Source organism: Larus michahellis, chromosome 2 (assembly GCF_964199755.1).
Source record: "Larus michahellis chromosome 2, bLarMic1.1, whole genome shotgun sequence".
Classification (NCBI taxonomy): Eukaryota; Metazoa; Chordata; class Aves; order Charadriiformes; family Laridae; genus Larus; species Larus michahellis.
In genome coordinates, this window is record NC_133897.1 from 45,484,680 (window position 1) to 45,498,116 (window position 13,437).

Here is a 13,437-nt window from a genome sequence, read left to right on the forward strand (position 1 = left end):
GAAAGATTTGGCTTTTTGCCACCTGAGTTGGTGCATGCTGCCAGCATAGAGATCAGTCTGTAAATCGTTACCATTTTGCATTTGGAAAAGATGATTTTCTGCCATCTATCTAGCCTTCCTTACTCCCGTTGAAAATGCTGCAGGTAGACAGTCAAGTAGCATGAAAGCTTTTTCCTCATATAGAATTCACACCTCTTGAGCTTACAGTTGATTTAAAAGTAATTGAGTAAACCACAACAACTTTGTGTGCAGTAATTCTTAATTCTGACACAGGCTAGACTTGTTCCTAATATAACCTATACTGAAGTAAATCAGCTTTAAAAGGATTTGAAGATCCACAGGCAAAACTGTAAAACATCTACACCTTTAATTTAATCAGTTAAACTCATGCGGTTGGTGTGTGTATGCCGGGCCAGCACTTAGTTACTTGAAGCCATTCAGAAAGTTAAGCATGACGAGGCTGTATACTAAATATGAGTAAAGCCCTGTAGGAGTGTCATTTGTGAGTGTTTGGCCAAGCAAGTATGTTACTATTTTTGATTTCTGTGCGGCTTTGGTTGTGCAGTGGTCTGTGGGAGCTGAGGGCAGCGCTCCATCTGCACAGCGTGCCTCTGGTGTCGCAGTGATGCCCCAGCAAGAGAGTTGTCCGTGTAAGGGAGAAGTCGGACCTGTACCCACGTGCCCACCTGCTCTGCCCATCACAGGTACCACAACTGCAATTCCCCACAGGAAGGACGGCAGAGGTTAGCAATGCAATGTAGCAGGAAGCTCGTAACACTTTTGAAGTTACCCTCTTTGCCCCTACCGTAGATCCTAATGTGTTCTGCTGCCCAGAAGTTTAGGAGAAGATGCAGTCACTTGCCCTGTGACACAGACTTCAAAACTTCTCTGCCTTCTTCCCACATGTAGCCTGTCTAGTGAGGATGCTCCTAAAAAAGCAGACAAGATTTGTCTTTGCGTTAAGCACGTATCATAAGCCAATATGATATCTTGTCCTAAGCGACAGGACAGTCACTAGACTTAGTGGCTTAGGACTGCTAGAAAGTAATAAAGAGATGCCCTTGGGTATGCACCTTAAGAATATGATTCGTTTTTTGATCATCTCATGTATTTTTTCAGTTTGTGTGTGGCACTGAGCACATTCAGTAGCCTTGCAGATAAACTGAAGAACCAGGATGTGTCTCTATGGAATACTTCAAGGCTAATAAAAATAAATTGACCATGACATTATTAGAAAATGTCCTAAAGTACTGTTCCGCCCATACTGGGGGACTCCTGAATTTCCCTGTTGGAAACTGGGAGTTTAATAAATAGACGATTGAAAATCGGATTGAATGACTCTTGAAGGTGGACATTCCTCATTTCTCTTGTCGTAAGCAAGATAAAAGGAAGAAACACAAACTAAGCTTTTGGAGGGAATATGTGCCTCTTTCAGGACAGATGATTCACCTTCCCCAACGCCATTATGAAGAATGAAGAGCCCGGTCACATTTTGAAGTAGGTTGGTGGTGGTGGTGTGACTATTGAGGGGGCAGGAGTGCAGAGAGACGTGTTTCTATAAACAGGCTTTCTTAACAAGCTGAAGGGAGAGGTACGATGGGTTCAGAAACTCCATTCTACCTGCTTAGAAGATTCAGTTGTATGGTTTTGTTCTGGTGAGACTCTGTAGCTGAGAGTGGAGGCACACTTGTGTTTTTCTGAGTCAGAATTGCTCCTAATTGTGTATGTTTTAAATGTTTTGCCACAGACTCTTCTGTCATGAAAAAAATCTTTGCATCTTTCTATATCACAGAAATAACCGTGTAATGCCTGAATGGCTGCTGTCTGTTTTCAGAGCATATAAGTTGGAAAAATACTATTTGTACAAAGCTGAAGTGTTTATACTCTTTCAGCTCTGTTTCAAGTGAAGTAATGGCAGCTTTCACTGGGCAGGCAAGAATACAAAAGGATGTGAAGTTGCAGGATACGCTTCTTAATGGAGAGGTCAAAATTAGCTGCGCAAATGTCAGTTCTGAACCATGAATCATGCTTATTCCAACAAAGCAGGAAAGCTTTTTTCCCTAATCTTGTGAACCAGATGAGAATTGCTGTACTCGATACTCACTGTATATCTGTAGTCACAGAAGGAGTTAACCACCAAAGACAGCTTCCAGTAAATTCCAAACTTAATGCATTATGCAGAAAAAAACCTAGACCCTGTAGTCATAGCTGAATAAATTGATCTTCCTGTTATAACACATACGGTTCTCCAGTGCTGTGTGCTGTTTACTGGCTGTGTTAGGGAGGCTGTGGGTTAAAGTCAGAAGATGAAATGTCCCTTTGAGTGCCCTATGGGAAGCCATCATTTAGATTTTTTTTCAGCCTTTTTGCCTGGAGACAGTATTCTTTTGTTCCGCCTACCATGGAGTGCTAAACAGTGGCCAGAAAATGTGGAAGGGAGCAGCAAGTTAAAAATCCGCAGGTAAAAATCCATCTCATTATCTGAAGCAACACAATAATGTTATTTTTATTCCCTGTTTTCAGAATGTGTTCATGCTTCTATTGTAAGTGCTGAGCTGGAGTCTCCTCACACTTGCACAAATGTCAGTCAGGAGTCACAGCAGGGAGCTCCCTTCTCAGGTGTGTTTGAGGCAGTTCACTGCCATGCCCTGTACCAGCGAGAAGAGCCCAGCCCATGATTAAAACTGCCAATGCTAGCTCATTTTGGAAGTAGTGGATAAAAATAGCGCTATTTTAATGCTTTAAGTACAAGAATGATTTTTATCGTCAAGATCTCCAGCTTAGCATGCTGTTCCCTCCCTTATTTTCTCTGGTTGTGTCCCTCCCCCCAGCTCCTGCCAGATTTAATTCTGTTTCTGTGTCAGCGCCTGCAGCAATCCCTAAAGCAAAGTTTTGCCAGTTCCACTTGCTGTTAAAAGCCAGGCATTTCCACTGCAGAGACAAGTTAAACAAAGTTTTCTAACTCCTGCTCCTTTTCCTTTTGTCTTCTCCTTCAGCACATACCTTCCCCCACTCCTTGCCTGCAAGTAAGCAGGTTTTCCTATAAATGTCTTATATCATATATATAATATATATTTTATATAATATGTATAATATATATTAAATATATGTGTTATATTATCTATTATATTTTTATATATTATATATATAGTAAATATATAAAATAGTGGTTTCCCACATTTCAGTGCAGTTCATCAGCGGCTTTCCCACTGTGAACCAGTTTTGCTTTGGCCTTCCTTCAGCTAGAGGTGGCCAAACTGCTTGTGGCTAGGTCTAGTTTGTCAGAACAGCTTATCTAGTCAGGTATCTTCTTTCCTAGCAGACTTCTTAGCCCTGGTTGAAGAGCAGGGCACAGTCCACACAAACTGTTTGAAGGCCTGTGGGCCCCACCGGACTGTTCTTTCCCCCCATCTCATAGTGGCTGCTTTGTGATAGGATGGGTTGCAGGGCTCTAAGTGTGTCTCATTGCATTAACAGTTGTGTTGTTGCTATCTGATAAGCGTGACTTGCATTTTTTTCATATGACAGACAAGAGCCATTGCGTGATAGGGAGAAGCCAGGACGTGCATCTCCTCCAAGTACTTCAAGAAGAAGTGTCTTCATAAAAAGGAAGTTATTTTGGTCTTTATCCTTTGCAGATCCTAGAAGAGGTTTGATCAGGCACCAAAGCAATATAAAGGCCCCAACCGATTTGCAAACAAAAGTGCAATTGGTACACTTAAAGGCACGTCTTTAAGTACTGACTAAGGCAGCTGTTGTGCTAGGCCAGAACGCTGAAGATCAAAAGGAAACCGAAGAGGTGAAATACCTTCCGGGGCGGGGGAAAGGGAGTAAGCTGCTAGGGGCAGACCAGGGTGACATCAGTGATCTGTGACTATATATGATATAGATCAAGGCAGAGAGATTCTGCAAAAGAATCTGTAGGAATGTGGTTTTCTGGAGTCCTGCCACAGGGATAGTTAAATATCTGGTGAGCTAAACACTTATGGAACCTGTTTTCCTCTGACATATTTTAGTTGTATGTAAAAGATAGCTCATATTTGGCTTTACAGAGGCTGTGGCCCTGGTAATTCTACTGGGGTAAATCATAGCTGAGGTGAAGGACTGTAGCCCAAAGCAGGGTCCAAGACAGCGTGAACTACATGAGTTCATACTCACATAGTGAATATGGGACTATATATCAGAGTGACGCTCCATTTCGACTCATGATCACATTAAGTTCAGAATTGGCAGTCGTAACTGAAAAATTGAAAATACATATTTCATAGAGTTAACTCTCAAGGTGTTGTCATGGGAGTTACTAGGTGATCTGCAGTGTTACAGATCCTGTGATTTTATGATGAGTTGTATGATAGCTGACATTTTTCTCGAAGATCAAGCTCCTGGATTCCAGTGATTTATTTTTATCTTTTCATTTTGTAAGTTAGACTGTAATAATTCCACCCCTCCATGGCGAAAGTTTCAAAACATGACTCAGATGCACTCTAAGAGTCCAGGCAGCAATGGCAAATAAAGGAGAGCAGCTGGGTTTTGGTTGGGTTTTGGTTGTGTGGTTTTTTTGCTTCCTTTATTTCCATGGTCTCTTTGGCTAGTCTTGTGATTTTCTAACTTATGATTTTTGAATCTTTGGGGTTTCTTATGGTTCTGTCTTTTCTTCCTTGTATTACTGCACTGAACATAATCAGTACAATTAAGAATAACCATCAGGATATATCCAGGTCTTAAAAGCAAAGCTTGGATCATGCATTTTCCTAGACTCCTTCCCTCCTGCAATTAATTAATCAATATTTATAAGGCAAAGAATGTAGTTTTACATCATCACCTCTCCACTTTCATGATGCTGGCAGTGTCCCCATCACTATTAAAGTTCTGCTGGGGTTATAGATCGTGTACTGGGGGTGGTAGGCAAAATAGAAAAAATGCTGTGTTCAGTACTGTTCCTGGCAAAGCCTGATGTCTTTCTGTTGGGTGTGAAGGTAATGCAACTTGGATGTTCTTCATAGCAGCTACTACTATAATGAGATATGATGTTGTGGTGCTGTGCCCTTTGGGAGAACAAGGACAAGCTTCTTCAAGGCTTTCCAGTAAAGGCATCCTCATCCTTGCAGATTTCCGTGATGTAGTGGAGTGAAGTCTTAAATCCAAGTCTCTCCCATCAGGTGGAATTATTTCACCGCAGTTGAGTAGTTGAGTTCCCATCCCAACATCTCCCTCAGCAATGTTTGGTTTTTTTTAAAGGGATGGGATCTATCTGCTCAGCAATCCTGTTTTGTATGTATACGTGGGCCAGAGGCACTGGATGAGAGAAAAGAAATGCAGTAACAGTATTTCACAAGATAGGAGTAAGAGAAACTGGCTGCTGTTTCTGAGATGCATCCTAAGACATAAATGAAGTTTTACAGTGTAGATATTCCCAAAAAGACAGCATATTGGTTTGGGCTTTATTTAGATGATGTTGGCTTTTGAGAGTTCTGTAAGGATACTGAAATATAAGAGGAATGTAAACTATAGCCTGTGGCCTCAATGAAAGTTACACATCTACAAAAAACAGACACAAAGCAAACAAATTCAAGACAGACAGTAGACTTTAGGCGAGGTGTAATGTTTGTAAGGTCCTGAGAAAACATAAAAAAGACATGAACCATAGAGTAAAAGCGTTGTCCTGCAAGCCTGGCTCTGCCAGAATCCATGAAGTTGATGTTTCTTATGTGGCTGCTCTGGTGTCTCTTCATAATATGCAGCCCACGTGTTGGCTTGCATGTTCCATGCATTTGAACCACGGTGACTGATCTATGCTGAACGGGTTGGTTGAAAGCTTCATAGCCAAGAAACCGCAGTCTTTTATTTGGAGCCCCCTCCATGGATAAGAAAACAAGAAAAGCTAGAATTAGGCTTCCTGTAGAAGTCAAAATAAGAAAACTAACATTAGAACGTAGATGGCAAAACTCAAATTTTAAGAAACAAGCACACATTTTAGGATGGCTTCCTTCAGATGTGCAAATCTGTGTTTTCTCTGTTGACTTTCCCATTATATCCACTTTTTTTTTTTTTTTCCCATGCAAAATGAAAGGTTGCTTCTATCAACACTGTTCGAGTGACTTTGGTTTTCTGAACAGGAGAAAACCTTGAGGTGTTGTCTCATGGGGCATGAAGTGCAGCAGGATATTGAAACATTTTTAGAGATGGACATTCAAGTGACTACAAGAAAAGGAGCAATCTTGCTGGTCGTGAAGTACTCACTCCTTGTGGGCCCCTCAGGGAATGAGTGAATACACTTTCCTGGGGAAGAACCCTACCAACTTGTCATTTTCCAGGCAGGATTTTGTTGATGAGAGATAGGTCTGAGTTCATGTGTCTTGGAAGGAGACCAATCTTTCCTGGATTTCTAAGTCCTCAGAGTCTAGTAGTATGCTGTGATCAGAAGAGAGTGATGTTGAGGTTCATATCCGACTCCAGATTTCATCTCAGACCCCTTGCAGAGGTTGATTTCAGCATCAGTCTGATATGGGAAAGTCAAACTTGGCTTTAGTTTGGAACTAGGTGGGTTATCACAGTGCTCACCTGGACTAACAATCAACACACCAACACCTGCTAGAGCAATGTGACAGTATTAGGGAAAGTAAACTGCAGTTTCACTTTAAATCATAGGTGCTGAAACACGGAAGAAAGTTTGTCCACCTGGGCTGTTTATCCAATACCTTGAACTGCCAGAGGCATGAACGGAGAGGCACTGCACTATCAGCCTCAATTAAAAGAATTTTGGGGAGAAAAATCAAACGTAGTCAGTTCTGGAAGTCCTAAAACCCCATTAGCTTTTGCCATTAATTTAACCTGTTCAGAAATTAGACGGCCCTAACTACCCGGACTTTAGCTAGTAATTGAATTAAAGCCTGTCACTCTAAATTAGAAACTTAAGGTTTATGACCTTGCAGTGGATTGCTGCTTTCCAGATAGCTTTTTTTTCCCCCCCCCTTGATTTTTTTTTTTTAAATCGAGTTTCTTGGTTTGGAGATCCCTCCTTGGAAGAGATCCAAACATATTTTCATACGTTTGTTCCAGTGGGTGAGTCTTGGCAGAACCTGGTATGGCTGGGGGCGGCACAGGAACAAGCCCTGCCTCTCAACAAACATAATGTGCTTGAACCAGTTTACCTAAGGACCCACCTTCATGTGGCTTTTGGCTCCAGTGCTGCAGGCACTAGAGAGGACGGAGTCGTGTCTGTGCCAGAGGCATCCATCCTGACACAGCTGCCCAGGGAAACACGGAGCCATGTGAGCTCAGAGCTGAAAGCAGAGTAGATGCAGCTAAAGTCTTTGCTGTTTGAACAGCAGATGTCTTTCCCCTGTGCTCAGTTGTGAGCCGCTTGGCACCCTGCCACAGGCTTCCTGTGTGAACTTGGGTGAGTCATTTCATCTCTCCCTTGATATTTGTCTGTATTGTTCATCCAGGCTTTTAGGACCATAGATTGTTTCTTACTGGGTAAGGGGACAGTCCCTCATTATCAGGTTCTTTTGAAACCTAGATAAATGAATACAGCTATTGGTTTCTCTTCAACATGTGGTAAATAAGAGGTACCATCCAGAAGAGGGGCAATTTGCCATAACGATGATTTTATTAACACATATTTTATAGAACACTAGATTCAAGACCTTTTGAGTTCCTACCACATCTACTTCAATGAGGCTTTGTTCTTCTGCGTGGCTTCTGGGAGTTGTTGCAACACAAATAATTAAGAACAAGAAATGTTTACCTGGGGTTTAAAATTCAGCCAGCCCCTAACACACTGCCAGCATTCTCCACCTGAGTGAGTGCTGTCAGTGAGCTCATCATAACCCTTCCTTCTGTGTAGGACCTTCTTCTATACCATTAAAATCATTGGGAGTTTTGCCACTACTTACAATGGCAGTAAGATCAGAGACCTTAGATCAGTACTAGAGCGTGCTAGTGATGAGAAGGATGTGTGATTTGGATGAAAACGGAAGACTTTTCTCTCAGTCCCTCACAACAGCTCAGAAATCCATTGAAAATGTTAGCAAGAGGCCTTTTTATTTCCTTCTGGAAAAAGCATGTATATTTAATTCCTGCAATAAAATATTCTAATAGTAGTAAATAGTGAAGTTCTAGAAGGAAAAAAATGATTTCTCAGCTAATGGAGGAGAGACGAGGAAATTACAAATCCCAGGTTGCTTATTATTGGTTGACTAGCAACATTTGGCCACAGAGAGCAATATGAACATAGTTTTAACATGCAGGTGGCTACAAGAGAAGGACTGTGCTATATGAAGCCCAATATCTCCTTAAAGTGGTTCAACCTACTTTTCCAAATATATTACAAAGTGAGTCAGACTGAAACTGTTGTAGATAGTCTGTTCCACTTCAGATAGTTGCATATTCGTTTTAGCTTTAGAAAAAAGTTTGTGTTGGCCTTTTCTGTTCCTTGTAGTCACACTGGCTTGTCAAAATAGTTTTTGAACTAAAAATATGTTTCTTGAAATTCATACACCGGGACAAAAAATATCTCTTTCCTTACTGCTACCGCACTGAAGCAGATAGTGAATACTAAGACTCAACCAGTAAGCAAGTAGTTCTTCAATGTCTGGGTGCAGAAATGTAGCTGTTGGGTCAAAGTTGACTTCTACCAGACAGAATGTCATTGCAAGTTAGAGTTCAAGTCCCCTTGAGTTGCCCAGAAGACTCCAGTAGCAGATTACATGAGCTGCACAGATGTCCTGTTGCGTTTCCAGTTTGAGTTTCACCTGTGACATCTGGCAACCCATCTACCTTAAGTTGAAAGCCAGTTCTAGCTCCATGTTTTCCTATGTGAACAGCAATCAGATTAAGGACAACACCTAGGTTATGCCTCAGGTTAGTAAAGACAAGCTTGCAAAATTCGTCATGATCCATGTCATAATGATGTCACCCACCTAACGTGCATTCCCACCATGGTATCCACAGTTCTTTTGGCACACGGACCATGGTGCAATATGGAGGACAGATATGCTGCCTGTGCATAATGCAAATGGGTAACTGCAGAGTAGTTATTTCAGTGCAAACTGGACTCAGAATAAGCTTGATTCTGCAAATTACAAAGCAACTTTTGCTCCCTCTGAAGTCAATAGAAGTTGATTTCACTTTTCAAATTCACTTTGATTAACCTGGTCTTGACACTGTGGCACTTGCCCTGTTGTAAAGAAAATTGGTAGCTGTGAAAGATCAAAGATTTTCTAATTTAAGGTGGGAGGGAATGTTTGTTGCTGCTGAAAACCTTATCTTCATAATGAGCAATAACACAATCTGATAATATACCATTATTGAGTTTCCTTCTCTTTTTTTTTTCCCTTAAGCTGAAATTATGTCACCTGTAGACAGAAATAAGGAAAATGGATTGCAAATGCCAAACCTATGCAAATTTTGTGACATCAAAGTAACAACCTGCTCAAACCAACATCCGTGCAAGAGCAACTGCAACATCACGGCTATCTGCGAGAATAGTAGCGAAGTCTGTGTAGCTATATGGTAAGTTATTTCTTCATACAGGTGGGGAGGGGAGCACACCCTCATTCATCATTACTTTCCTCGGTTGCTCTGATATTCAGAATGTCCCTGCCACCTCACCAGGCTTTGCTCTCTCGCTTCCAACTCATATCTGTGCTCAGCATACTGAGAGTTGCTTAAGGTTAACAACAATTCTGATATGAAATGTTCTGGGGATTTATCTTTTTTTTCTAAAGCAGTTCTGTTCCAGCTTATGCTGTTATTGGAAAAGAGGCATGTTTTTGCTCAAACTATTAAGCTGCACCCACCCACAGCACTCAGAGTAGAAGCAGATTTGAGACTCAGAGGATTGTGGTGGAATTTGCTGAAGAAAGACAATTGTCTCTCAGGTTTCATAGTGAACTAGATTATGTAGAGCAACCACAGGAGGCTTATTTACCATGTATAGGTAGAAATACTTCCTCTAAATGGTAAAAAAATCTTCTGTATTTGTAGTGACTATGATGTAGGCATGTTGCTTTTTATATAGCATATGTCTAAGTTCAAAGAAATCAAGAGTATACGAAAATGAGTTGTAACAGTTTTTAGGATTTGTTGCCTCCAAACTTGCATCCCAGTCTAAAAACTGGGATTTTGCCCTTCCATAAATGGTAAGCCTATCCTACCAAAGAAAACCAGAAACACTCTTAATGAGTTCGTAAGTGGACAAAAGGAACAGAAGTGAATATTTGCAATATTGCTGCTGATTTAGGAACATAATTAGAACCACTTCCAGAAAGGCATAATTAATTCATTTATTGAGGGATTAGTTGTGTCCATTGATTTGAAGAGATGTTCAGCATAATTGGAAGTAGGCACTTGAAATGCAGCATTAGTCCAGTGTGCTGTTCCATGTTTGTCCTGTGCTCCTTTAGTAAGTCATCAGTCAGTGTCTATAATTGCCATACAAAGTGGCTGTAGTACAATTTAAGATACATTCTGGATTTTTCATGCCAATTTATCCAAAGGGCAAATGAGTTGAGAACTGTATTGAAAGTGCTCTTTGCCTCTGAGTCTTGTGTCGAGGAAATGAAATCTGTGGACCAGGACAACACACAGGAATATGGTCTAGACTATCAGCGGTAAATATTTCCCTGACAGTGAGGCAACTCTATCTTGCACCGGTTCTATTGTTGGTATTGATTTGGTTTTGTTTTCAAATTATAAGGATAACTCCTTCAGTGCAGAAAATGTGCTGATTGTAGGCTTCAAAAGTAAAATGAAAAAGCCAACTCACTAGAAATTCCTCAGATTTTGAGGAAACAATTCAGTTTTTATCATAATTTCCCACAGATTTTTACTGTCTGCACAGTGACCACAAAACCCAAAACTATGTTCTGAAGTTCACAGCAGTTCATTGAGCATTAGTTGAATAATTCTGGGTGAGATTTTCAAAGGCACTCATTGGAGCTTAGTGGTAATATGATACAGGAGTAGCTGTGCCATTGTACAAATGCTCCAGTGTGAGGAGCCCAGACACAGCCAAATTTATCCCATTCAGGAAAGCTGGAGAAAAACATATGATACTCTTTAAATTCTATTTGAGTTCTCCAAAGAGGCAAATTTTGGGCAGGCGCAGTTCTGTCTGCTCTCTTTTGTAAAATATTCTTTCTCTGATTTCAGTGTTCTCCTTTTCATTTTTAGGAGACAGAATGATGAAAATGTGACATTAGAAACAATATGCCATGATCCTCAGACAACACTGTATGGTCACATGTTGGATGACTCCAGCTCAGAACGGTGTTTGATGAGGGAAAAAAAGGATGATGGGGGATTGATGTTCATGTGTTCCTGCACAGGTGAAGAATGCAATGATATGCTCATTTTCTCACCAGGTAGGTTTAATAATTTACCCTGCATTCCTAGGCTAAACCTTGCAAGTAGTATTAACTGTGTCATACCAATGGACTTTGGAATCGCATTTTGTGGAGGAAAACTTCTAGTGGCGGGAGGTATTTTGGTCTCTTACGAGCCTTGCAAAAATCTCAACCTTTTCTGTGTTCAGAGGTTATTTCTCCCTGCCAGGCTGTCCTCCTTTTGAAGTAAGTCTGAGACTCAGCTCAAGACATTGAACTTAAAAGCTGATGAAAAGAAAGATGAAAGCAAGCTGTTTAGAGTTGTTCTGTTGACACACCAAAATGCAACATATGCTAATTACATTATAAAGCATAAACAAGAGGCAAATGCCATATTCAAAGTCTTGCCTCTTCTAAAAGGCTGTATTGCTATCGTGTGACATCTCTATACAGATATTACTGAGTAACTTGATAGGATGTGAATTTAAAGTCAACTTCTCTGTTGTAACTGACCCTCTGCACTTGTTCAGTAGTGCGTGTGAAGTAGCTAACAAGGTTCCTTCACTGGTGGGATATGCTACCTCATGCTTACTATGGCACAAGAACATGTATGTGAGTTCAGTTAAACCAGTGAAATCTGAGCATAGGCCAAATCACAAGTGCATAACCTGACCTCATTCTACTTCATGAATACCTATATAGACCACTGCAAATACAGTAAAAGTAGTGCAGGTGTCTGCAGTGCTGGTGGACCTCATGCTGTGCGCATGGCTGTGCATGTGTGTGCACACACACCTCACTTTGTTTTCTCCTACCTGCTGGACCCCATAATGGTTCTTTTACTGAGACTAAGTCATGTCTCTTGCAGGCAAGTGTGATACCACCTGTGGAGAACTTTGTGTGCACACACTTCTAAATGAGTATGGCACACATCCTCATCACCTGTAAGTTCCTCAGAAAAGGATATAATCAAATCCCTGTTATCTGAGATAACGAAGGGTTGGGACACTGTTTCCACTCCTGAGAAACATGGTGTGTGACTGCACTGAGGTGGACAACTATGTGAGTGGCTTCTAGGTCTTGCTTCCCAGCCCTACAAGAATGTTAACTAGTTTAGGTTGCAAAACCACACCAGATTAGCCAAAAGCAAACTAGAAAGTCTTTGCCTCCCTTGGCCCAGGCTATCCATACCTGCTGCCACCTCCTCCCCTCTTCTTCATCCCCTCCCCAAACTTGATTTGAAACCAGACAACCTGACTGCTGATCCATGGTTGTATGACCAGCCCCTACTTGGGTAAGCTTTAAAGGAGTTGGAGTAAATACTGGTATTGGTGTGAGCACAGGTAGTAGACCCAGGACCTAATTCTAACAGATTGCTTTGATTTTATTGAAGAGAACACGTACCCAGTAAAAAGATCTTGCTCTGTGTCGGCTGTCTTGAGTTTTTATACAAAGCGAACCACACCCTTGTGGATTTTGTCTAATTTGTTATAAATTAGTCATGTTATAGCTGTTTCTCCTGGAGCTATGTAGCTGAATACAATCACTCTGACAAATCTGTGTCTTCTGTGTGTATGTTTATGAAACCATTCCATAAATTTAACACTGAGTGCCTTCTTTCCCATCAACTCTGCAGCCCCCCTCACCCTTCCAGAGCAGCCTAAAAGGAGATGTAGTATAAAATAAAACCCAGTCTCTTTACCCTAATTCCTTTCACTCTTCCGAATGGAGCTTTTCCTTCTAGATCATGTGCTGTAAGCACTTTAGGTGGCTCATGAAAACTGTGTCTTGCACTCACATGTAGTAAGTGAATAAGTACCGATAAAAATTAAAGTAATGTAAAACTTCAGTTTGTAACATTTCCAGTTCATTCACAAATACAAGCATTAACTCCAGTTGGGAGGAGGGAGAATTGAGGCTTTGTCATTCCTTTTTTATTGTTGTGGATTAGTGTTTCTTTTAAATGAAAACAGCCCCTTTGGGTTGCTTGCCTGGTTAGCCATGGCAGGAAGACAAACGATTTTTACAGTATCAGACATGCGGTTTCCTGTCTGTGTTTAACTTTGAGCAGAACATCACAGCCAGCTGGTCCACGGCTCCTCCAGAC

General features: G+C 41.1%; 1 protein-coding gene across 1 annotated transcript in view; it reads left to right on the plus strand.

The window, feature by feature from the left end:
• The window catches only part of TGFBR2 (transforming growth factor beta receptor 2), a 66,088-nt gene that overhangs the window by 18,691 nt on the left and 33,960 nt on the right, over nucleotides 1-13,437 (plus strand). Inside the window, exons 3-4 of the mRNA XM_074575099.1 lie at nucleotides 9,345-9,516; nucleotides 11,179-11,369. Coding sequence (XP_074431200.1) covers nucleotides 9,345-9,516; nucleotides 11,179-11,369 — 363 coding nt within the window. The remainder of the gene's footprint in view (nucleotides 1-9,344; nucleotides 9,517-11,178; nucleotides 11,370-13,437) is intronic.